Raw genomic sequence first — 22043 nt, forward strand, 5'->3', positions numbered from 1 at the left:
GGTTCGAACCCCACTTCTGTCAAATGATTTGTCATACGCTAGCTATTAAGAGTCTATCCTCCAGTAGTTAAGTGATTCTAGGGATGTATGTACCGACAAAAGGATAAACTCCCATGGGTAGACCAACGTATGTATTGCTACCCCCGTGAGATATAGTCCTCTGCTCCAATGTAACATACACACGAGTGGGCGTAGCGCATGGCCGTGAAGTGCCAGCCGCACTCGAACCCCACTTCTGTAACATGATTTCCCATAGGCTACCTAAAAGAATTTGTACTACTACAGCAGTTGACTATCTAGCGAACCTACATACCCACAGAGATATAAAGCCGCATCGGTGGCCAAGCAGATGGAATGCTACCCCAGTGAGATACAATCCTCCACTCTAATTTAACATGCACAGGAGTGGACATAGCGCATGATCGTGAACTGCCAAAACTCCACCCTTAACACACGCTATACTCCACACAAGTCGATACACAAGCGATCACAAGAGACAGGCTCTAAACAGGNNGAACCCCACTTCTGTCACTCTCAGTCCGACCTAATTACTCAACTAAGACGTTATAATTGACGCGGCTATTCCTACATACGAGAAAAGACGGATCATCGCTAAGTACAGTCGTCCGAACAAACAAGATCACGTGCCCACCCAATATTCAGACATTCTCTCCAGGCAGAATGGCCGAGTGGTCTAAGGCGCTGCGTTAAGGCCGCAGTCCGAAAGGGCGTGGGTTCGAACCCCACTTCTGTCACTCTCAGTCCGACCTAATTACTCAACTAAGACGTTATAATTGACGCGGCTATTCCTACATACGAGAAAAGACGGATCATCGCTAAGTACAGTCGTCCGAACAAACAAGATCACGTGCCCACCCAATATTCAGACATTCTCTCCAGGCAGAATGGCCGAGTGGTCTAAGGCGCTGCGTTAAGGCCGCAGTCCGAAAGGGCGTGGGTTCGAACCCCACTTCTGTCACATGATGCCACATACACTACCTATGATAATTTGTTCTACACTAGTTAACAGAATCTAGCGAATCTACATTCCACAGGAAAAATAAACCCCGATCGGTAGACCAAGAGATGGAATGCTACCGTACACAGAAGTACATGTAGAGTATCGTCTTGATAGCTTAGGTACATTGACATTGACGTGCGGCGTTAGCCGCCGGTTCCCAACGGAGCTGAAATTCCTAGGCGCAATCTGGGCTGCCCCCTCAGGTGGTACAGTTACTCTTGAATATGTCCGTTCATTTGTGGCATATCTGCCTAGGTTCGCTAGGGGGTGCTGCACACGACCACCGTCGGTCGCCAGCACACCCGTTACTGTGGTGGTGGAATTACGTACAATTACATGTGCTGCACGCGCCTCTGCTACCCGAAGTATGTGCGTTGTGCAGATCCAGATGAATGACACGTACCGATTAGCTATTGTCGAAACTACGACAGGCTCTTTCTGACGCCAGCACGCGAACGGCCTTCACATAAGAAATAAAGAACAGCTACTTCGGCAATACCAACGCACCTCGACAGCTCAGACGGCGGCACAGTCTGCGATTCCAAATGGGGAGGAGCGTCGGACAAGCCAAAGCCACCTGAGAAAAAATACAGAGAAGACAAACTCGTGCGTGCCGAGCCCGACCAAATATATGCGCTGTTCAGTGAACCGACAGCGCCTGCGGTGTTCTCCGACACCTCCTCCGAAGAACAGGCCCTACCGGAGCATCAAAAAGACAACACTCGCTCCGTGAACCGTTACGCGAGCCAGGCATCCCACTCCGCCGCATTCCACCCTGACCTAGCTCTTAGCCGCATGATTATTTTCTGGAAGAAGGATGCGGCAAGGCCACAAACGCGGATTATAGCAGTGAAAGGAAATAACACGCTGCAAACAGGGAGGCACGTTCCAAAGTGAGGGTCAATGCGCCGTAGAATTCCGCAGCCCGCTCCCGGGCAGGCAAGTATTTGTTCGGCCTCAGCTTCGTTTTGGCCAGCTCACAAGGTTGCTAAGGTCGAAAACAACTCACGAAAACTCTACACCAGAGTAACTTTGAGCGCCGGGAATGAGCGTACATGTATCCCGCAGAACCCAGCCGGTCCCAGGGCCCCATTGCGAAGTCAAGAATGAGAAGTTTCACCTCAAACATCAGGGGAATGAACAGTAATGCGCCACAAGAACCGCCGGCTGAGCAGTGCTGTCAGTTTTGTACCTTCTGCCCCAGCAGCAACCCTACAATCAAACTGTAGATGTTGTAATGTATGTAGCGAGCATGGGTGATCTCGGACAGACGTGAATGTGGAGAGCTCATGAGCAGCCGCAGCCCTTAACCGATACAAAACGGAGCACATGATGCTTGCGTGTGTGCGCTGAGTGACTTCGCGTCCTCCTGACAAGCTGGAACCACTTGTGAGAAGCTGGCAGGAACTGACCTTCATCGTCTGTCACTCCTACTGACACTTCTCCTGGCGGTGGTGATCCAGAAGCTTGAGATGCTGCCGCGGAAGCGGCAAGATCTCGTACAGCCTCCTCCTCCATCATGGCAGCTGGAGAAGTATGAGGGTCAAAGGCTAAAAGAGTTCTTCTTGCCCTGTGCGCCTCCTCAGTTCCGCCTGCAACAGCCAGCAAACCGCAGCACTCAACGGACACGGCATGGCTAGGTTCGAAGATAGACACTGAGACGTCACCTCTGCTCGTCTATGTACTTCGCCTTCGCTAGGGCCCACACAGGTGAACGAATGCTGGGCCGGATGTGGTGTTAAAACGTATGATGGCGAGGCTATGCAGAGCACAGGGGTGACTCTTCAGTTCCTCGCTTATTCGTTGCCTCCCGAGAGCGGGGATCGCAAACACGCAAAAAGCGAGGGAATGCATCGGGAACGCTTTGCTGGCGCTTATATCCGGTTGTCAACTGCCGTCAAACACGAGTACTGCTGCAGCGATTTTGATCTCTGTCGCACTCAAGAATACGCATGGAGAGCGCTCTTACGCGCAAGTTAAATGTGACAGCGGGTGGCATGCCCTAGGCTTCTTCGTGTCGCCTGCGCAACTGTGCTGTTATTTTTGAACTGATCACTTAAACTAACCTCTTTCTGCAACCGACTTCGTCCGGCTCGGTTTTTCCGCCTGTGCTGCGCCCGAGGCACCCGTCTCAGGGGCGCCAACCTTCGCAGCTGCGGCACCTGAAGCTCCTTTGTGACTGACAGCAACAGGTGACGAGGGAACAAGCAGATGACCGCTCACAGCCTCGCTCGGCCGCCGGGACGAACAGGCGTCACTCTCTCGTCTCTGCTGGAGCGAATGAAAAAGAAGAAAGCCGTCTGAAACAACACAGTACACAATCCAACAGATAAGCCGTCAGAAAAGACGTCCTCAACGACGTTTCAGCCGAAAAATGAGTCACGAGCACGAACGAGAGAAAGAGAAACCCTGGTGGGAGAATCCGAATTCCGGAGCAGTCACGACGTCATCGCTAACCAGACACGAAGCGGACGCATGGAAAGTCCAGCCAGAGAGTGGGGGTCTGAATCTGGAAGACGAGTCAGCCTAAAACTGCTGCGTTTCAAACATACCACGAGCACGAAACGAGAGGGTGGCAGCCCAGAGGCCCTGGGTCCACTCAACGCTACTACAAGCCAGTCTGGCGGCCAGCCCTGTTGCTAGTGCTGATTCCCACACGGAATGAACGGCAAGAAGAAAACAAAATACAACTACTGAGCTTTATGTGCCACCTCTGAGAAAGAGAGAGAGTGACAGTCAATCTCCCCCCTTCCAGGCAGACTCCATAACGGCCAGGACCCGCATCACTCCACTTACCGTCCGTCTGACCGGCAGAGTGTTTCTCCTTCCCCGGGATTCTGGCCTCAGCAGGCCACCCTCCTGTTACACTGGATTTCTCGCCGCTTGCCTGCGCCACTACAATCTCCATCCCGAGGTCGCGGTCCCGTGCGCTACCTGACCTGGAGCCGTGCCGCAAAATACCGCTGAACGATTTGAGAATACTCATCCGTCGCGTTGAACTGCGACCATCCAGTCGTCGCGATAATCCTCTTGACAGGGGACCCAACTCACACAGCATTTCCAAGCTTTTTCTCTCTACACCTCCATTAACAGACGGTCTGGATTTTTGCTGTCCTGCTGATACTGTCCCTCCCCGTCCATCGTCTGACGAACCGTCTCCCGAATCTAAAGCCGCCGCTGTAGTCCCGGTGCCGTCACCCGCGTTGCCGTCTGCTGCCTCCCGAGGGAAACGCGGAGTTTCTGTTCCCTGCACCGTACCGCTCCCGTCGGCCCCAGCACCCACCACCGTCGGGCTCGGGGCCCCTCCTGCGCCCGGGACGACGGAAGTCTCTTTGTCGCGCTGTACGACCGGCCCCCGGGGGGACGATTCGGAGCATATGCCACTTACGTCATTCTGGATACTGCCGTGACGGGAAACAAGAGGTACTGCACTACCAGCAACACTGCGCACACTGTCGGTCTCCGAAGCACATCCATACCACCCCTGGCCCTGTGCTTGTTGGTGGGGGGCCATGGAAGCAGGGATCGAGCCCCGCTCGTCAAGGTCATCGCTAACCGTGTCTCCCCAGTCTTTCTCCCACTCCTCGTGATGCAGACGCCGATGTGGCCTTCCGGAGTCGTTGTGCCGTTGCAAATTTCGTCGAAAAAACTTTGGGTGAAGAGGTAGTCTGTGGATGTGCGACAGAGGTCCTGTCCGATGCGCGAGTGAGGACATACGCCTGTTGGCGCTTCCTCTTCCAGCCCGGTGCGGATTGACGGGCTTACCCTTCATGTGTGTGGGGACTGCGACATCGACAAAACAATGTACAGTTGCGGCGATTGCACGTTGCTATGCCACACTCCGTCGTCCGAAACTAAGCCGTCGAAATCGGTATAGGTCTCAGATTTACGCCTCACTAACAACAAGAGATTTTGAGTCCAACCTAGTAACGCAAGTGGCCCGATTGTCACACTAACAAAAACAGTTCCTACACTTGACCATAGGCACCAAGAGACCTGCGCAGCAGGCAGGATGACACAGGGACGCAGAGGAGATCAAACTATAGAACCGTCGTGTCATCTACGCTCGATAAAATATATGGGGACAACAACGTACCAGGGTGTTGAAGAAGGGTGGCAGAGCGCTGAGCCGAGTTGCCACCGAAGCGATGGAGTCTGTTTTTCAGTCGAGCAAGACGGGAGTTGCGGTTTTTGTCCTTGAACCCCTCCATATCGAGCTGGTCAGGCACCTCGATTTTAAGAATCATGTTGTTCAGACATGCAGCAACCTGAAAGAAACAATATCCGCTCAATTGCAAAACGTATTTCCAGTTGGTCCCAACCTACATACGCGTTTTTTAAAGACGGGAGGAACTGCCATACTTCAACCCTGCACTTAGGGACTGTGTTTGTTTTCTCCCGTCCCCGACACCAAGATCAGAGAGGTAAGAACCAAATCAGTGCTATGTGCGTGGCCCTTTACTGGAAACGCAAGAGGTGTGTATCATAGACTACTGAGCACCGTTTATATGAGATGGCAAGAGTCGCGGGGGCGCGAGTCAGGAAGAACGAGAAAAGAGCCCCGTGCCCGTTCCACGCTACGTGCACCTTCTTTTAGCCCTCGGAAAAGCTGTACAAAGTTGTTGTCAAGGGCTGGCGGAGACGGACTTACGTGGGTGTCGACTATGGATTTGAGTCTGTTCACAAAGTCCCGATGCAACTCAACCAGAGGCAAATCATTCGAATGACGGCCAAAGGGACTCTCCATAGCACACGCGGCAGCAAACGTTGCGTGAAAGGACCCCACTGAAACCACTGAGATAACAATGGCGAACGGCTGCGAGACAGGTGAGACCAGAACGGAGACACAGGAGACCCAGGCAATACTTTCGTCGGATGTAAGTCTTTTCAAGTCCGATATTTATTTCTGTCTACTCAGTGCCGTACACACAGGTGTACGGCACTGAGTAGACAGAAACCTTGTGGCCCCCAGGGCGTCACATGACCTTCTCCCTACGAACATGCTCCCTCTCAGGACACCTCCACTCACAGGCTCCGCTTCGCCTGCTCGAGTAGCGAGCTTTGACCAGAGCTAGCATGACTGCCGACGCGCACACGCTGTACCGGTGGGAACTCTCCTGCAAGGGACACCAAGACTGCGGCCGTGGGGAACTGCGACCACTGACCGCAGCTGGAAAGCCTGAGTACCGACCGCTCTCTCCAGGTACGCAGCAGGGCAGATCGAGAGAGTAAAGACCGCATCTACACTTGTCGGCCCTTACTACCAAATCACGACACAAGGAGGCAAAAGCATGAGAGCAGCAGCACTGATATTCTCCAATATGGTAAAACACGCCCGCGGCCTTGAGGGATCGAGGAGGCCGGCGTACAAAGTGCTGGACCAAAACAACATTCGGTGTCCCCTTGGACAGTTGCCTCTCACAGCTCTCACCTCTGTTGCAGTTGGGTTCATACTCTGCTACACACCATGTGAAGTCCATTGCCTCGACTGCGCACCGTCCCAGAAGCGTACAGAGGTAAGTAAAGGCTGATTTTCTTTCTCCCGAGCAGGCTTCCTCGGTTTTTGCGCAGACATACCACCGAACCAAGGAGACAAATGAAAGCATGCGTCTCACCATTTGAATCATCCACGAAGCGATCACCACAGGGCACGCAATGGTCATCACCCAGTCCATCAGCTGAACCAGCTGGACGTAGGGGAACGGGAATGGTGTGTCTTCGATCTTGCAGGCTGAATTGAACGCAAGCATGCCTGCAACACACACACACACAATCCCCGTGTTGAGCTACGTTGGCTCCGTAACCGACTCCTGCAATAGGGAGGGGCGGGTGCAAAGACCCCGAAGTCTCAGCCGGACAGCTCTCTGAGTACCTCGTAACGGAGAAAGTGTGGCGCACCAACAAGGCGCCGAATCGCGCGCAGACAGATGAATGTGCAGGCGCGGCAAGGCAGCACGTGCGCCATCCAGTGTGAGCAGTGAGTCCTTTCACCGGGCCTTTCCAGCGCAATTTGTTAAAAGTGCCATCTGGCGACGAAGGGTCAGCGTAGTCAACTTCAAAATTTCTTATCAGGAACGCTCTAATAGAAATGACGTCCGTTCATAGATATATACCCGTACATTGATCCCGCACTCAGTCTGACTGCAGGGGCCTGCTGGCGCTTATCGGAGTCCTCTGGCATAGCTACCCCACAATACACTTGAGTCCCAGCTAAACAGGGTAGGTGCCGCTGCTTACAATGCAGCAATGACCGTAAAACAGAATCCACCACTACGGAGCGCGTGTCACCTCACCTGGCAACCACTCGCCCGCAGACACGGCCACACTCATCGACACCAGCTCCCTGCCGACTGGCGATAGAGAGCTCCTGCCCCGCACTGAAAATCCGAGCTACCATGCAAAACGTAAAGAAGGGTATAGGGAACCTGAACTCAGCTGGGCGAACTCAGACACCACTTGGTATGATGTCAATGACATCTTGGTTTCACCCCAGGAAAACATCACCTACGAGGCATACTACTATCTCTACACGTTACCCAGGGACAACCCGAACCTGTCGAGGCGCGCAACCTGCTGTTACACCCTCTTCGCACATCTGCTAGGCGTTGACAGACCAAAGAACACAGGAGCGAGCAGGCAGAGACTCTCAAAGTCGCGGTCCTCCCTGATATCAAACAAAACGCTTCACTACGGGAGCTCCCCACTCTACGCAGAAACACCCCTTCACAGAGCTCTGCGTACCATTGGAGAGCTGCTGCTGGATTCTAGAGACGAAGGGAGGCGGCACCGCCAAACCCTTTTCGATGAAGATTCGCCTCATCATCTCCTGCACAACCCAGTGCATCACGAGATAGGTCTGATCATCCGTGAGACTCAGCAGCTTAGCCTGAAACGCGTCCATACCTCCTGAAAGAAAACGTACCGGAAAAACAGTCCCAACCTGTCACTGCGTTGCTGGGTGTCTTCTCCTTCACACGCGAGAAGAGTCCCGCTACTGAGCTCCTGGGGGCGAAGCACGAACGTCCACGAAGCAGTAGCTTCTCAAGCCGTGAACCACCGAGCATGAAGCATACAGAAATCATAAGTCAAATCGTCCCGTGCGGTACGGAAACCGCTCCTCCATGCTCTGTACACACAGTCCCTTCACAGGCCATAGTACGATATAAGATCACTACGCTTGCGCAGGCCGCCCGTGGAAGTCATGCTCTGTTATATTTGCGTGCGGGTGAAAGAAATTGAATGCGCCTTACCTAACGCATGCACGAGCGCCTGTTCATCAAAAAGCTCACAACCACGTCAGAAAAGAAGGCACCCGTGCATTATGGCCGCCTGAGGTCGGAAGCTGATCTGTCCCGTTTGAGCTAAGTGTGTCTGCGAAAGCGTACTGATGTCTTCAGACCTCAAGCTCTGGTGGACACAGGTCACCATGTGAACCTTGAACCGACAGGATTTATCAAAACTACAGGATGGTAGAAGAACCTGAAGCTCGTATATTGGGTGAGAGTTCGTGACTGGTGTCAAGGCTAAGCGGCGTTTCCGCGAACACTCCAGCTTACCCAGAACCTCGAGCTGAGTCCGTTCAGCATCATTGTGGAGAAGATACTGTATAGACACTGCATGAAGGAGGCTTAAAAGATGGAGAATCTTGGCTCGCCACTCCGCGCCCTTTGCAAACTCGCCAGTGGGCACGCCCACCATCTCATCAAAGACCACGAAGCTACTCGCCGCGTCTGCCCACCAGCTAGCCATTGTTTGCACCTGCCGATAAGAGAAGACAGGCCCAACATTACCCGGAGTACTCGTCCAAGAAGGGACCAACAACGGATCCTGTGCAACCGCGGAAAGGCCAGAGGACAAAAAAGGTCTTCCCCACACACGTGAAGCCCTGGGCGGCCGCTGAGGCTCCTAGCTGTTTAGCAATGCATCAGGATAGAGTCATCTTCATGAAACTGATCTGATTACTCCCGCCGCCGTCATGAGAGCTCGTCAGATCGTCACGACAGTTTAGCCCAGCCACCCCGATCGCCGCGTCCGCCGCTCTCCGGCATGACTACTGCTCAACTGCAAAAACGCGCAGCTCTTTGACCGCCGTGAATCAGCCACAGTATCTGTGGTTGGACGGTGAGACAGAGACATGACTAACCCCTGCCTCTCCGACCAGCCTACTGACGGTGAAATAACAGCGTACATCATGAAACACGCTGACGCTCGGACACGGACACCAGAGCCCGCGCATTCATGAAAAGCCTGTGTCATCCACATCCGCGGCCAGAGACTCGCCCCATGAAAGCACACCGCTCGAACGCACCGCTCTTCGAATACATGCAGCGCGTGCCCAGCGAGTGCCCCCCACTGCTGATGCGACGAGACGGCCAACTTCCGCGCCCTCGGGCTGCGTGGAAAAAGACGAACGCTTCCCCTGTTGTCCCTCGCAAGCCGCACGGATTGTTGGGCAGCTGGTGTCTCTGGTCTATACAGGGGAATCCCTCGCCATCAGTATACACTGGACACGACCTCATGTCTGACTGCAAGTGAACTGACCAAGCCGGTTCACAAACCCTAGCCCAGTACTCAGGACAGCATTGTCCTCCGATATCTGAGCGAGGTACCGTGTCGCTAGCACGAAGCTGTATGACCGAAAACAGCGAAATTGGGAAACAGAACCTGATATGTAGGTGGGACCCTACCACAGAAGGTTACCCACGTTCGCAAACTTCACCAGTTATTCTCCACTCTGCCTATACCCAAGGATGGCCACTCGACGCTGCTAGTACAAGTTCAACCACCCGCCGTAACTTTTCTTAACCGTGGCATCACCAGGGGCTTCTGTTCGTAAGCAGAATATCCGCTAACAGGAAGAAACACACGCGACCGACCTGCGACCGCGCCTCCCAGAACCGCTGATAAGCCTGATTGGTGTGGAACGCCAGGACGAGAGCCGCAAGAGAAAGGAAGAAATTGAAGACAGTCGGACTCCACATAACGTCACCCCCGGCTTCTCGTTTGTTAACACCGTACGCCATCAGCGCCCAAGTAAGCAAACCAGCTATCAACGCTCGCGGCACCGCGCAGAGAAGCACAGAACCGTGGGGTTGCAACAGGATGCAAAACCCCAACCAGGGATCCTGACGGTAGTGAATCATCTTTGAGTGCAGGAGAGAGAAAGGACGAAGCAATCAAGAAAGGAAGCTGTGCGAGGAAAGAGCTGAAGCGAAGAACAAAAACAGTCCGGAACAGGGCTGCCCCGCTCTTTCAAAAAGAGTCTATAAAGCGAGAGAGTGGACAGCGCCGATGAGTGCTGAGGCTGCGTGATCCAGAAAAACATACCGTAACCTACGAGAATAAAAAATGACTCTCCCTTGCCCCGAAGGTAACCGAAGAACTCTAATCAGTACCAAGAAGGGCAAGTCGAGTACAAAAAAACAGCGGCTCTCCCTTAGTTCGAAAAATACTTGACACGAACACCGGGTGGCAACGGGAGGAGAAACAGGAGATGACCTGAAACTTCCCGGAACGACCAGGCGTCAGCGCGCCGAAGTGGTCCAGACAAGCAGTATATCTTCGAGAGCAGGAGATACCCTTCAGAGTGCGGAAAGCCGTTCTGGCCAGCTGGGCAATGCGGGCAAAACCGTATTATGCTCTCCGCCTGAGACGATCGACCGTTGGCGCACTAACAAATGTGGACGGGAAAGCCATGTGGGTAGGATAAAGATGTGACACTTAATAAGGAGAGAGGCGGGCGAGGTGGAGGACAAAGAGACCGAGAGTACGAAAAACGGACACAGTGTCGGTTCGGATACTGCTGCAAGAAAAGCCATCCGCGAGGACACGAACAAGCTTCGGAAAGAAAGGATTGTCAGCAAAAGTCGGCTGAAAAGCCGCCGAACCGGCCGACGAAGCGAAAAAAAGAGATGGTCTCAGAATCGCAGGAGAGCACTCCTTGAACAACTGGTATCCCAGTGCTTCGAAACTCGTTGCGAGATGGACTCACGGTGTCCTCTGCAGAAGAGGTGTCCGGACTCTGCGCCACACCCACTGGCACTCATCCGAGTTGAAAAGTCTAGCTCGACGCACCCAGAATCCGCCCGTCACGCGATGAGTGCAGACCCTGTGCCCCTGCAGGTGCCAGAGCAAAAGTCGAACAGGCGCCTGTTGATTGCTTTGGTGGCCGCTCCCCAGCCGAGAGCGGCAGCACGGGTTGTAGGTGCGCTTAGTCCCCGTTCTGTTACGACGTCAGACGCCCCGGAATCCTGGGTAGAAAATCAATATGAGCATTGAAGCAGTTCGAGGGTTCTGGAAGAAGCCGAAGAGAGAACGAAGGCCGGAAAACGCAAGAACAGCACCACGCACGGGAGCTGGTGACACATGGAAACGGCTGCGGGGTCGACACGCTACATGAATCCTGCTTCGAATTCCTCGATGTTCGCAGCAGGAAAAGGCCCGCTAGGCAGTACGGGACTTTGCAGCGGAAGTGCTTGAAACTCCCACGTGACACAGGCAAGATTTGTCGGGATCTACTGTGGTCCAGTCTCCAGTGCGGATTCTGACACGGTCGCATGAGCGAAGACATTTTGTCCCAACGGTCTGAAACGATACATAAAGTCGACGAGGCCCGGCGGAGGCAAAAATACTATTCGCACCACACCTTGGCAGGGCAGAAGAAACGCCATAGGGGCGGACCTTGCGGTCAGGAGCCGACAAGCAACATCGCGAAGAAGGAAAACCCGACTCTCAAAGGTAAGTGCCCAAGAAAAATGTCCAAGGAAAATTGCTAGCCTTCAGTCCGGTTGAACCATGTAACCGTCTTCTCGCAGCTGCCTGGACGCCAACACCGCTCTGTTCAAACAAGCAGCTGGTCGACGGCAAAGAAGGCTGTCTCGCAGCGCGCTTTAGGGGAGACTTCGGGGCTGCGGCCGCGCGGGAGGCAAGCATCCGGGAACTCCCCAGCTCGCTGCGCCTGACAACGAAGCACAACGAAGGAAGACACAAAAACACAACCACTACGTGCTGCAGCTAGAGAATTAAGCCCTGGAGCAGCGTCTCTCACAGAGGACTGTGCGGTGCGAACAAGATACGGGGCCGCTTCTGCAGCTATCACTCGATCCGGCAATCGTCACAACAGCGACACGACGTCCCGGCTCCCGGGGCCACGCAAGAAGAAGAAAGAACTTGAGTCGAAGTAACAGACATATCGGATCCCTCTTGCCTGGTATCATTTCCTTTTTTCTTCCGATGTGGTTTTTTTTTCTCAGCTATCCACACTACACAGACCCCGAGTGCAAGAAAGAGAGATGTGCGGTCACGTCGAGCAGGCACTACAGCCCTCCTGCACTTCTGTATTGCGGCGAGCCCGCAACCACTTACCGAGCCAGGTTAACTCGTTGTAGCTGTTATTGAACTCGCCTCAACTCCATCGTCTCGCTTACAGGTTTGGCGTCCATTCCGCTCCCGCGTACTCCAGTCGTTCCTGTCCTAGGCTTTCCCTCCGACTACGGGCCCGGAGATGCAACCGGGCACCAGGACGTGGTCGTGGAGCTCCACCTCACTGCTAGTTTTCATGCTTGGGCGAGCTAAGGTTGTACAATCGCGTTGCAACCTCTGTGGCACTACTAAAACAGGTTGCTTTCAGTGCCGAGACCCAACCGATTGTCACAAGGCTGTGTAGAAAAGTCCAGAAAGCACCCACCTCTTTCTCGGCTCTGGCCGCGTGCGAGCAGGAGGACGCCCGCGAGGTGCAACATCACTGCTAATGGACGCTGGACCGCCGGCGAAGTTAGGTCCTAAGTGTTGCTCTGCCGGGTACAAAGGATACCCGGACTATAATCTCTTGTGACGCAGGCTCTTCTGGTCCATCTCCAGACAACCAGTTCGTGCTGTTTTCCGGTCCGCTCCAGGGGGTACGTTACTCCTGATCCACTAGTACACCGCATTCGTGGCCTCGCCTGTGATTCATTATGCCTGAAGTGTGGTAAACATGCCTAACTCCTTGTATCCGAAGGACTCACAAGCCTTCGATTGGTCGCTGTGAAGACTAGGAGCCTCTCGAAAGTCAATCGGGGCCGTGGTGGACGATGCGGTAACGGAAAGAGATCCGATCAGATTACAACACGCTCAAGACTGCATAGCGCGATGCTCTGTACAGGCTCAGCACTCTGCACGGGAACGCTCTGGTTTGAGGGCTACCCGAATGCCTCGCGCCCGGGGGCGCCCCTGAAAGACTGCTTCACAGCACGGGCTAAGACGCAAAAAAAAATTGTCCTAGCTTTTTTTTCAGGAGTGACTCCAATTTGACGCTGGGGCTGGGCCGCTCCACGGGGACAGTCGTGTGCAGCCGACAACCAGTGGAGCGGGGCTGCACTACCACTGTTATACTCAGCCACCGTGCTGTAACCGACCAAGGTACGACAATTATATAGCTGTGCTGCTTTAGCGTAAGTCGGCAGCGACACGCTAATTCACTCTAAATGATGGGTCCCTTCAGCTGCGCACTACGAGGCGCTGCCAAGTGGGTTCACTCTGCATGAGACCGATAATCGTTACCGCCGAGAAGACGGCGAGTACCCATGCGCAAGATGGTCGACGTTTCCTTTCGAGCTCGCGGTCGATCCCAACAACAGTTTGAGGTCCCACATCTGTTCGGACGACGGTCACCGCTAATACCTCCCAGAAGATGAGGCGCTGTGGGACGATGTCTCTCAAGCACGCCACGACGTGTAACACGGGTCGCTAGTCATCCGGCTCTCTACCGGATCACGGCCTGTAACCCTTGAGGGTGCAGTACTATCGGTTGACACGACAACGCCGCCCGCCGCTTCCAGTTCTGGCGGGCCTAAGCTGCTCGCGCGAAGGCGAGCTCAGTGTAGTTGACGCGGCAGCCTTCGCACTCCGTTGATATGATTCACCCACAAGCGCACACCTTTCCAGGATAGGCGCGGTTACAGCCGTGACCTCTTGCGGCTTCGCGGTGCTGGAATCTGGTCACGGCACTCTGACAATGGCCATTAAGCTGCCTTCGGATGAGCAGTGTTGCCCCCGCATTTCCCCCGCACCTGCGCACTCCCAGAACAGCATCCAGAAATAAAGTTGTTCTGATTTCGGCTTTACTTGTAAGAGTGCCGTCGCCGGTTAGCCCAAACCACGAATTCCTGCTCCCTAGAAACTAGGGTCCGCAGTTGTAGGCGGTTTCGACTCTCGGTGCCCCGCTCACGCTTCCACCTGTTGCAGGTATTGAACGAAGCGATCTAACGCGACCCCCCCCGGCGGGCACCGCCAGGGGATCGCCACATCCCGTCGCACAATATTACCAAGAGATTTCAGAGAAAGTCGAGGGATCTTGCAGTTGAAACAAAATGTAGCAAATTAGAGCCAATTCCGAGCACCCCGCTGACCAGCGACCCGGGCACGGTCCGTCTTCAGCCGCTTGGAGACAGTGGCGCCCTTCCCGATAAGGGGCCCGGACTCGCAGCACATGCGCCATGAGTACCGATGCGGTCGTCACCTCTCCCGGGCGTGTTCAGCTTCCGGCCGCCGAGACCACAGGAGTTGGCAGCGTAAAGAAAGGGACATGCAGACTTTTTGTGTTATGCACTGAAGGATCCGCTTTCGCCTTAACAAGAAACAAATGTGATGCTGTGCTGAACAGCACTTGGAGAACGCTACAGCGCAGCGCTACATCCTGCTGCCCCAGCGCCCGTAACGCGCGCAGCACGCTTTTTTTCATGTTCGCGGCAGACTGGGTGCCGATTCTTCTGAACTTTTTTCTGCTGGGGCTCGAGGAACCGATCACGAGTGTGTTTTGCGGTTGTAGACTCTAGCTTCACGTCCTGGCAGCCATGCTGGCCTCTTGGAAAATTCCCTGTGCCACCTTGGTGGGCGTGCTCTTAGCCGCTGGTCACTATCCTGTTGAATCCTCCTACTCGCCGCCGAGTCTTTATCATTATGAGGCACCTTGGGGGGCTCCAGCCGCTGGAGCCGCTCCCGCAGGGAGCGATGCTTTATATACGCTTCACTACCAGCAACCAACGGCGCCGAGCCCCGGCGCCGGGACACTTCCAAGAAACAGCGAAGCTCAGATGTACTACCCGCGCGTCCCCACCAACGTGGGTGCCAGTCAGCTTTCTTCACAGCCGCCAAGCAGCAACCCTGTCAATCAGCCGACAGTGCCGAGGGACTACCAAGGGCGTGGCCACGAAGCTGCGGAGCAAGGACGAAACAGCACCCCGCCAGCTACGGTGCGTGGAGAAGATGCAGGGATGGGACACGAACGGCGAAATAAAACGCATAGGGCTGCGAGCGACTCTCTCTCCCAGATACAGGCAAGATTAAGGGCTTTGAATCTGGAAGAGCAGAGCCGGGCCGTGCCGACGCGCGGACTGAAGACCATGCTTGCTGCTACCTCATTGCATGGCCTCAGTATTATCAGTATGCCAGTTGCATTGGCCCTGCTCGGTCTTGGCGCGTACCGGTTTCTCAGCAGCAAGAGAGAACAAAAGATGGCTAGGAAAGCTCATGGCGGCTATCTCCGGAACGGCAATTAAGTGTTCGCGCTGTCGCATCTGTCGCGACATCGCCGTCGTCACAACAGCAGGCCTTCGTGATCTGTGGGTTGCCGTCACACGCGGAGTAAGTATTATCGTGGAATTCTCCTACACCTCATACTCGCGGAAGAGCCGCACGTGGCAGCCGGTTTCAACAACAGAATACGCTCTCCCCGCCCGACACAGTCCCCACCGGAAAGAGGCTGCGTCTGTCTCCTTCCTGAGTGAGGCTCTGGTGATCGGAAAGCCGCTATCAGCATGGCACCCCGCTCCCGTTGCCATGAATTAGTGCAGCGTTGGCAGCTCCGAAGAGACACGCGGGCAGTACGGCGTGTTTCCGAAGCGAAGAGCGGTACGCGTGCATGGGAAACCCCGCCTTTCAAGATCATACCCAGACCGGCACGTCAGTGGCCAGAGGGGAGCCCATTCGAACGTCTTCCGTATGAAGTGTCTGAATTCCGAAACTGCGTCGAGATAGAAAAATCATGGAGCTGAGCACGAATGCTTCAACGTGAACAACCAAAGGTGAAAGCAGGTCAGCCGTGTTCTTGGTCCGTCCTCGAAATGACGCGCATCGGAAGCCTCGACCAGTAAGGTTTCTTGCTGCTTCGTATGTGCCTTCCATGTGCTCCTTGCCTCGTCTTGAGCGGCTGCCCTAGTGTTTCGGGAACGATATACACTCGTATTTTCGTACCTACACTTTTGTAGTGTCATACCTCGCGGAGAAGCAACGGTACGTGCTCCGGCCTGTAGCCTCAAGCATGGCTCGCACTCAGCTCACATCGGAGTCCCTTGACAGCCATGGAGTCCGGTGACTGCCAAAGAGGACCGCGAAGCAAATTCCGTTTTGCGCATGAGATCACTCTCCTTGCTTCGTGACCTCGTCAGAGCAGAGCGGAGACTTGTCAGAGCAGCTGCCACTTCGCCAAATCTCTCGCCTTCAGTACGGACGCGCATACTTGAAGTAGACACGTTACACAAGGCGATGTAAACCTCCGGCTGTCCGGACAGCGAAAGACGGACAGCTGCACGAGACAGCAGTACTGGGTCTCCCGACCTCTCCAGAGGGACGGCAACTCGCTACACCTGCCAGCGACCAGTTCAGTCTGCCGCGAGAAAGACGGCTGATTAGAGGCAACGACCAAGAGTTTTGGAGGCCCACGGTCAGCTCAAATGTTTTGGTCCCCTGCCGCTAACAGTACTTGATGTTGACACAAGCACATGGTCGTGAATACAGCGGGTGGCTGCACAAGACGTCAGACCTGACAGTAGATCCAACTTCTGTATGCCAAGAAAAGACAAGAAAAGAAGTCCCGCCCAAGGAAAGGCTTGTAACGGATCTTTCTATCTGCCACAGTACCATGTGGTCTCCATCTTACCGCAGCTCCACTGCAAGTAAGACGAAGACCACGCAAGTAATCGGGAATCCCAACACGTCACAAATCCAAGCATCGTCGAGACGCTTGCGGCTCCAACGTTTGATGGGCCCGTGCACATGACCTCTGGTGTGCAGCCTCAGCTGGGAGGCCGGTCGACACCCTTCGCTCCTACGAAGGTGTCATCACGGAACTGATACCAGGCGCGCTGCCGTGCCACCCTCTTCATAACTATAGACCACAAGTCAGCCCTCAAATCCTCTTGTCCACAGGAAACAGTGTGCATATGTGAATTCGTGCCTTGCAAACGCCGACTGCGTGACCATCTGCCCTTCCGCAAAAAGCAGAAAAGCAAAAACTCGCGCTTCGTCCCTTCGTCTACACTGGCGACACATTCCTCGCCGAGCCCCATCGGGGCTGTGGAACAGACGAAAACGCTCTTGTCTGGCATCTGACACAATCAACTGCCATCCCGAGCAGCACCATTCCATAAAAGAGGCAATGCACGCAGGGCTACGGAGCGGCTTCCTCGGGCGCTCGCTCTCCGAACTTCGTCTCCACGACTTTATTAGGAGTTTCTTCAGCCCAAAAACCTCTCTCCTCCACAAAAGACCGAGCGCCAACTTGCGTATCAGCACTGCTTAAAGAACCCCGAGAAGGTCTAAAAGCTGGCCTCGACTTGCTATCAGTTCGGAAAGAACTAGTGCCCTTCACGGAGAGACTCTTGTCTCCGACCCACTTCGCCGTGGCTGGGAGCCACCCCCGGCCGTCCACTTCGTCGTAATTTAAACCGGCGTCTACGGTACCTACCGTGACTTCTGGAATGGACGACTTGTAATATTCCGAAGGAATCTCTGCGGCTGTTCTATCCCGGTGAACAGTTCCCCCTTCGTCACCCCATGGGGATGTACTGCTGCAGATGCAGTTGAGCCACCATGGTAACTTCATCCTCTCATGATACATCAGTAACGCTATAATGACAATAAAAAAGACTGCAATGCTGCAACTAGAAACCACAACGACCCACTCTGGCACCTTGTCACTGCAGCTCGCTACGGACCGCGGCTCACCGGCCTGCTCGCACACCACACACAGCAATCGGTGGGACATTGCGGAAGAGTTTCCCAGGAGGGCGGCCCTCCTAGCTCTGGAAAAAACTACTAGACAAAGCCTAAATCGTCGCTGTTCACAGCTTCCTACGTCACCACAATCGACCAAGGCAGCGCGACAATGATAATCAATTCCGTGTTCCCTCATCGCCCTGAGAACGGTGTGTCCACATAGTGTCAGACAGCAAGGCGAGAAAAACCGCAACCGCCTTACCACTTTCGCCATCGGAGTCACCGTCTTGACTACCGGTATATCGTAGTATCCTCTCGACCTCAACACCAATCGGTTAACCATCTCACTCGCCGACAAATCCAGGTCATTCGTCTCCGATGTCCGCTTGCCGAGGCCCTTTATGTATACGTGAACCATGATTGAGCCTTGCTTCAACAGCTTTTCAGCCTCATGCTGCAGCTCAAGAGAGAGTCCCAAACCAAAATTCCCTTTCATGAAGACATCACCACCCGGAAGCACCTTGGCAGTTCCCTTAACAACAATCCTTTCGTGATCGAAAACCCTCTTAATCTGCAGCGGCTCCTCTGCAATCAGATGGATTATTTTTTCCTTGCAGCCCTCTTCTGTACCAGTCTGAATGAACCGTGCGATGTCATCCACCACAAGCAAGTTGACGTCGGGATCAAAATGACCCTCAGGATCCGTTCGCTGCCGAGCGTAAATATCGGTGAACCCTGTGTAGGCGACAGAAAAAGCACCCAAAGACCCCAATGACGGATCCCATTCGAGCTCCGCCCGCAGCATCTGTACCGCCGTATGTGCAGTAAGAACATCGATTTCACTCTTCCGCGGGTCTGGCCACTCTTTTGGATCTTTGAAGTTCCACTCATCCACCAACGAAATCTGCAGCAGAACGCTGTTCGGTTCTAAATCCTCCTTGAGCTCTTCCAGCGTTTCACTCTCCACCTCCATCCCAAAAAGCCCCTCTTCCACCGCGACGCCTTTAGAATTCTTCGCGTAATAACCTGTAACAAAAACCTTGGGCTGGAGTACTCCCTTAGCCGTACTGAGCATCCCTCGCTCAGTCGAAAGATTTTGAAACCTGGACAGAGACCCCTCCAACTTCATCCATATCGCCCCTGCAACAATTTTCTGCAGGGTACTGTAAGCCCCGACACCATACAACGTCTTCAACACTGGCTCCTTTCCTGCTGGGTCGGTATCCGGCACTGTCTCACTCGGAGACATGTGGCCAGGGCGGGACGGGAGAACACTTTTCAAGATGATAATGCCACTGTGCGGCCTGTGACACACACACGTCCATTGTGACCGGCTCAGGAGAATCGGAGCGTTTTCTTCTTATAACGTCCGAGCAGCGCACGCACAAGCTCCTGCCCACCCAAAGCGATAGAGTAACTGACGATCAGTTGTCCAGCAGAACGAAAGAAGGACTGACGATCAAGTCATCGACCCTTCACACTGGACGGTCAAGCGCACAGGCAACTCTGCCCGGACCGCACGTGCTTACCGGGCTGACACAATTTGCTTGATTATCTTCGCCACTAGCAGCAGCATCCAATACTGCGTCTGGTTCCGGTGATACAACCATACAACATTGCTGTACAGTTCGTTTCTGTTGAAGTTGCCTGATCGCACCGCACACACACCCTAGAAACCTCGCGAAGCGTCACACCGATGAAAGCTGCGAGACATCACTAGTTACGCAGTACTCAGTACCTCGAACTGCAAATGACCACACTTCTGACAGACACTCACCTTTATTGCCGTTCTTCAAAAACAGCGTCCTGCAGAAGCTGAAAACCATTCCCTCGAAAGCGGTCCGAAGAATCAACGCGAAGCCGGTGACCGCTGCTCTCGTTGGCAACTTCGAGTACTGTGTGTAATCCAACAAATTCGCGAAGTCCGGCTCGGCCTTCGCCTCTGCCTTCAGAAGGTGAACCAAATCGTCAAAATTGTGCAGGTTGCCTTTGATAGTGTCGAGCTGCGGTCGCAACAGAAAGCATTACCTGAGAGTTTCTGGTTCACTTCGAGTAATAAGACTGCGTCGCCTCCCCTTACAGAGCGGTAAAAAGTTCACAATCAAGTGACCCGATAGAGGAGCCCGACTTCGGAGTCGGGCAAGCACAGCAAGGCCTTATATGCCCTGGGACACGGCTACCAAGAACGCCTTCCGCGCAACTAAACTTAACTTAAACTCGCAAGAAAAAACCGGAGACCAAATGATCCTGTTCTGCAATCTTCTCCACTCCATACTCACCCCTTCCCTGAAAACCTTCGGAGTCCCGCAGTCAATTTCGTCTTGAAAAATCACTCGCCCCTGGGGTGTAGTATTCTCCGGAGGAACGAAGTGCTCGGAGAACGCCCGCAGCTGGTCCAGAAACCTCTCTCCGCCATTCCCCGACTGCGCGTACGCCGGCCACTCAGCGATGTAAAGAACGAGAAGAGCGTACCATGACTTGATTTGGCTGTCACCTGTCCGTAAAAACGGACATAGCTCCGCTCGGAACATGTGCGGATTCAGAACTCCTGAACACAACCGGAGCAGCGAAGTAACGGAGCTGCCTAGGCTGGTGCTAGGGGGGGCTTTAACAAATTGTCGCGCCCGCACCGGGTGACAGCAAAGAATCGTAACAGCCGCTGAATCAGGAAAAATTCAGCGACAGTGGGACGCCTTGCCGACGCCACTCAATAGTCCTGTGACAGCCACCGGCTACAAAACGGCAACAGAAACGCATACGCAAAGTTTTCGAGGCATCCGTTCAAGAATCCTGATGCTGCACTCACGAAGTTTTACGACTTCTTTTTTCTTCGGCGGCAACACCTCGTCCTTAAGGCTCAGGCTCGACGTCAGGCTTGTCTTGGAAGTGGATTCCACTCCACTACGACCTGCACTACTGAGCCCCTTCACATCGGTGGCCGGACGTTCTTCGACACCCATAAGCTGCCGGGGTTGCCCGACAGGCAAGAGTAAACCAGATTGTCCGGACATCTCCTCAGGAACCGCGGCCTTGTGATTGACAGCGAAGCGAATCTTTGCTGGGTTGTCTGGATTTGTACTTTCGCTCTGCACTCACATACACCAGAACACAGTAAAACCCTTACCGTGCACTTGCAGAAAGGGAAGCAGGGCAGTTGCGAACGCCGTCGCTCTTCAGAATTTACAGTCCCGGCAATGTCAGAGTGACAATGACGCCACGAGCACACAAATGCACAAGAACGGCTGTTCGGTCCCGAGCGGAGCATTAACACAACCGAAGACAGGTGCATCGCCTGTCGCGCGGGTAACGGCGGACTCACGTTGTACATATGGGTCGTAAGGCTACAGATGTCGCGTATCCCGGCCCTACCCAGAGAACAAATCCATCCCGCAACAAACGCAACGACGAAGAGGAAGACTTTGCCAAACCCAGCTGCCCTTTCCGCGCTACAACTAGGCGTCTCTTTGCCGCCTTCATTTTGTCTCGGTGGATAACGACCCGGCGACAAGAAGGTTTGGTCCACGTGACATGCCATGGCACCTGATACATCCAGGGAGACCTGTTCCGCTTAGAAGTGAATCCGCGACATGACCACATACAAAAACGATAGCGTCAACTCTCGCAACGGCTTTAGAACTCGCAGCTCGCGAGACCCGCTACCCCGACAAGGCAGGTACCCTCAGAGGGCCAGCCGGCTGCACAGGCAAGCGAAATGACTCATTCATTGAGTGGAGTGAACTCCAGCTCTACCCATATCCGATAGAACGGGGCGCAACAAGGGAGTCACCACGATTGGTTCTACGGGGCTAGTCGACGCGAGCACGGCTTGAGTAGTCAAGCGTTCGAAAAACCGGACAGCACGTCCTAAGAACGTGACACCAGGCGTGTACTCAGCAAAACGGCTGTACGAAAACAATGCGCAGGCTGGCTCACGTCCGCGGCGCTGAACATAGAACACAGGGGCCGGGCCTCTCTGGAGGCGTCGCATTCACGTACAGCGAGACGAAGAGCCAGGGCCCCGTTGATCTGTCAACGCGCAAATGCCATT

At 54.2% G+C, this 22043-nt stretch overlaps 2 protein-coding genes across 2 annotated transcripts in view; both read right to left on the bottom strand.

The window, feature by feature from the left end:
• CSUI_001803 (bestrophin) overlaps positions 1 to 12298 on the bottom strand; it is a 14146-nt gene extending 1848 nt beyond the window's left edge. Inside the window, exons 1-10 of the mRNA XM_068062006.1 lie at positions 9898 to 12298; positions 8578 to 8848; positions 7763 to 7927; positions 6637 to 6773; positions 5673 to 5837; positions 5118 to 5289; positions 3818 to 4804; positions 3088 to 3321; positions 2434 to 2613; positions 1529 to 1598 (exon numbers count right to left, since the gene is read on the bottom strand). Coding sequence (XP_067926005.1) covers positions 1529 to 1598; positions 2434 to 2613; positions 3088 to 3321; positions 3818 to 4804; positions 5118 to 5289; positions 5673 to 5837; positions 6637 to 6773; positions 7763 to 7927; positions 8578 to 8848; positions 9898 to 10164 — 2648 coding nt within the window. The 5' untranslated portion in view covers positions 10165 to 12298. The remainder of the gene's footprint in view (positions 1 to 1528; positions 1599 to 2433; positions 2614 to 3087; positions 3322 to 3817; positions 4805 to 5117; positions 5290 to 5672; positions 5838 to 6636; positions 6774 to 7762; positions 7928 to 8577; positions 8849 to 9897) is intronic.
• A 5149-nt stretch (positions 12299 to 17447) lies between these two features.
• Positions 17448 to 21434, bottom strand: CSUI_001804 (uncharacterized protein; the record flags this gene model as incomplete). The annotated part of the gene is made up of 7 exons (XM_068062007.1): positions 21315 to 21434; positions 20802 to 21081; positions 20275 to 20543; positions 19773 to 19998; positions 19525 to 19642; positions 18258 to 19299; positions 17448 to 18008 (listed from the first exon to the last, which is right to left on the bottom strand). Exons 1-7 carry the CDS (start codon positions 21321 to 21323, stop codon positions 17448 to 17450), a joined length of 2505 nt encoding a protein of 834 aa, XP_067926006.1. The 5' UTR covers positions 21324 to 21434.
• Between the last annotated feature and the right edge of the window lie 609 nt (positions 21435 to 22043).

The sequence above is a fragment of the Cystoisospora suis genome (genome assembly GCF_002600585.1).
Source record: "Cystoisospora suis strain Wien I chromosome Unknown contig_723, whole genome shotgun sequence".
Lineage (NCBI taxonomy): Eukaryota > Apicomplexa > Conoidasida > Eucoccidiorida > Sarcocystidae > Cystoisospora > Cystoisospora suis.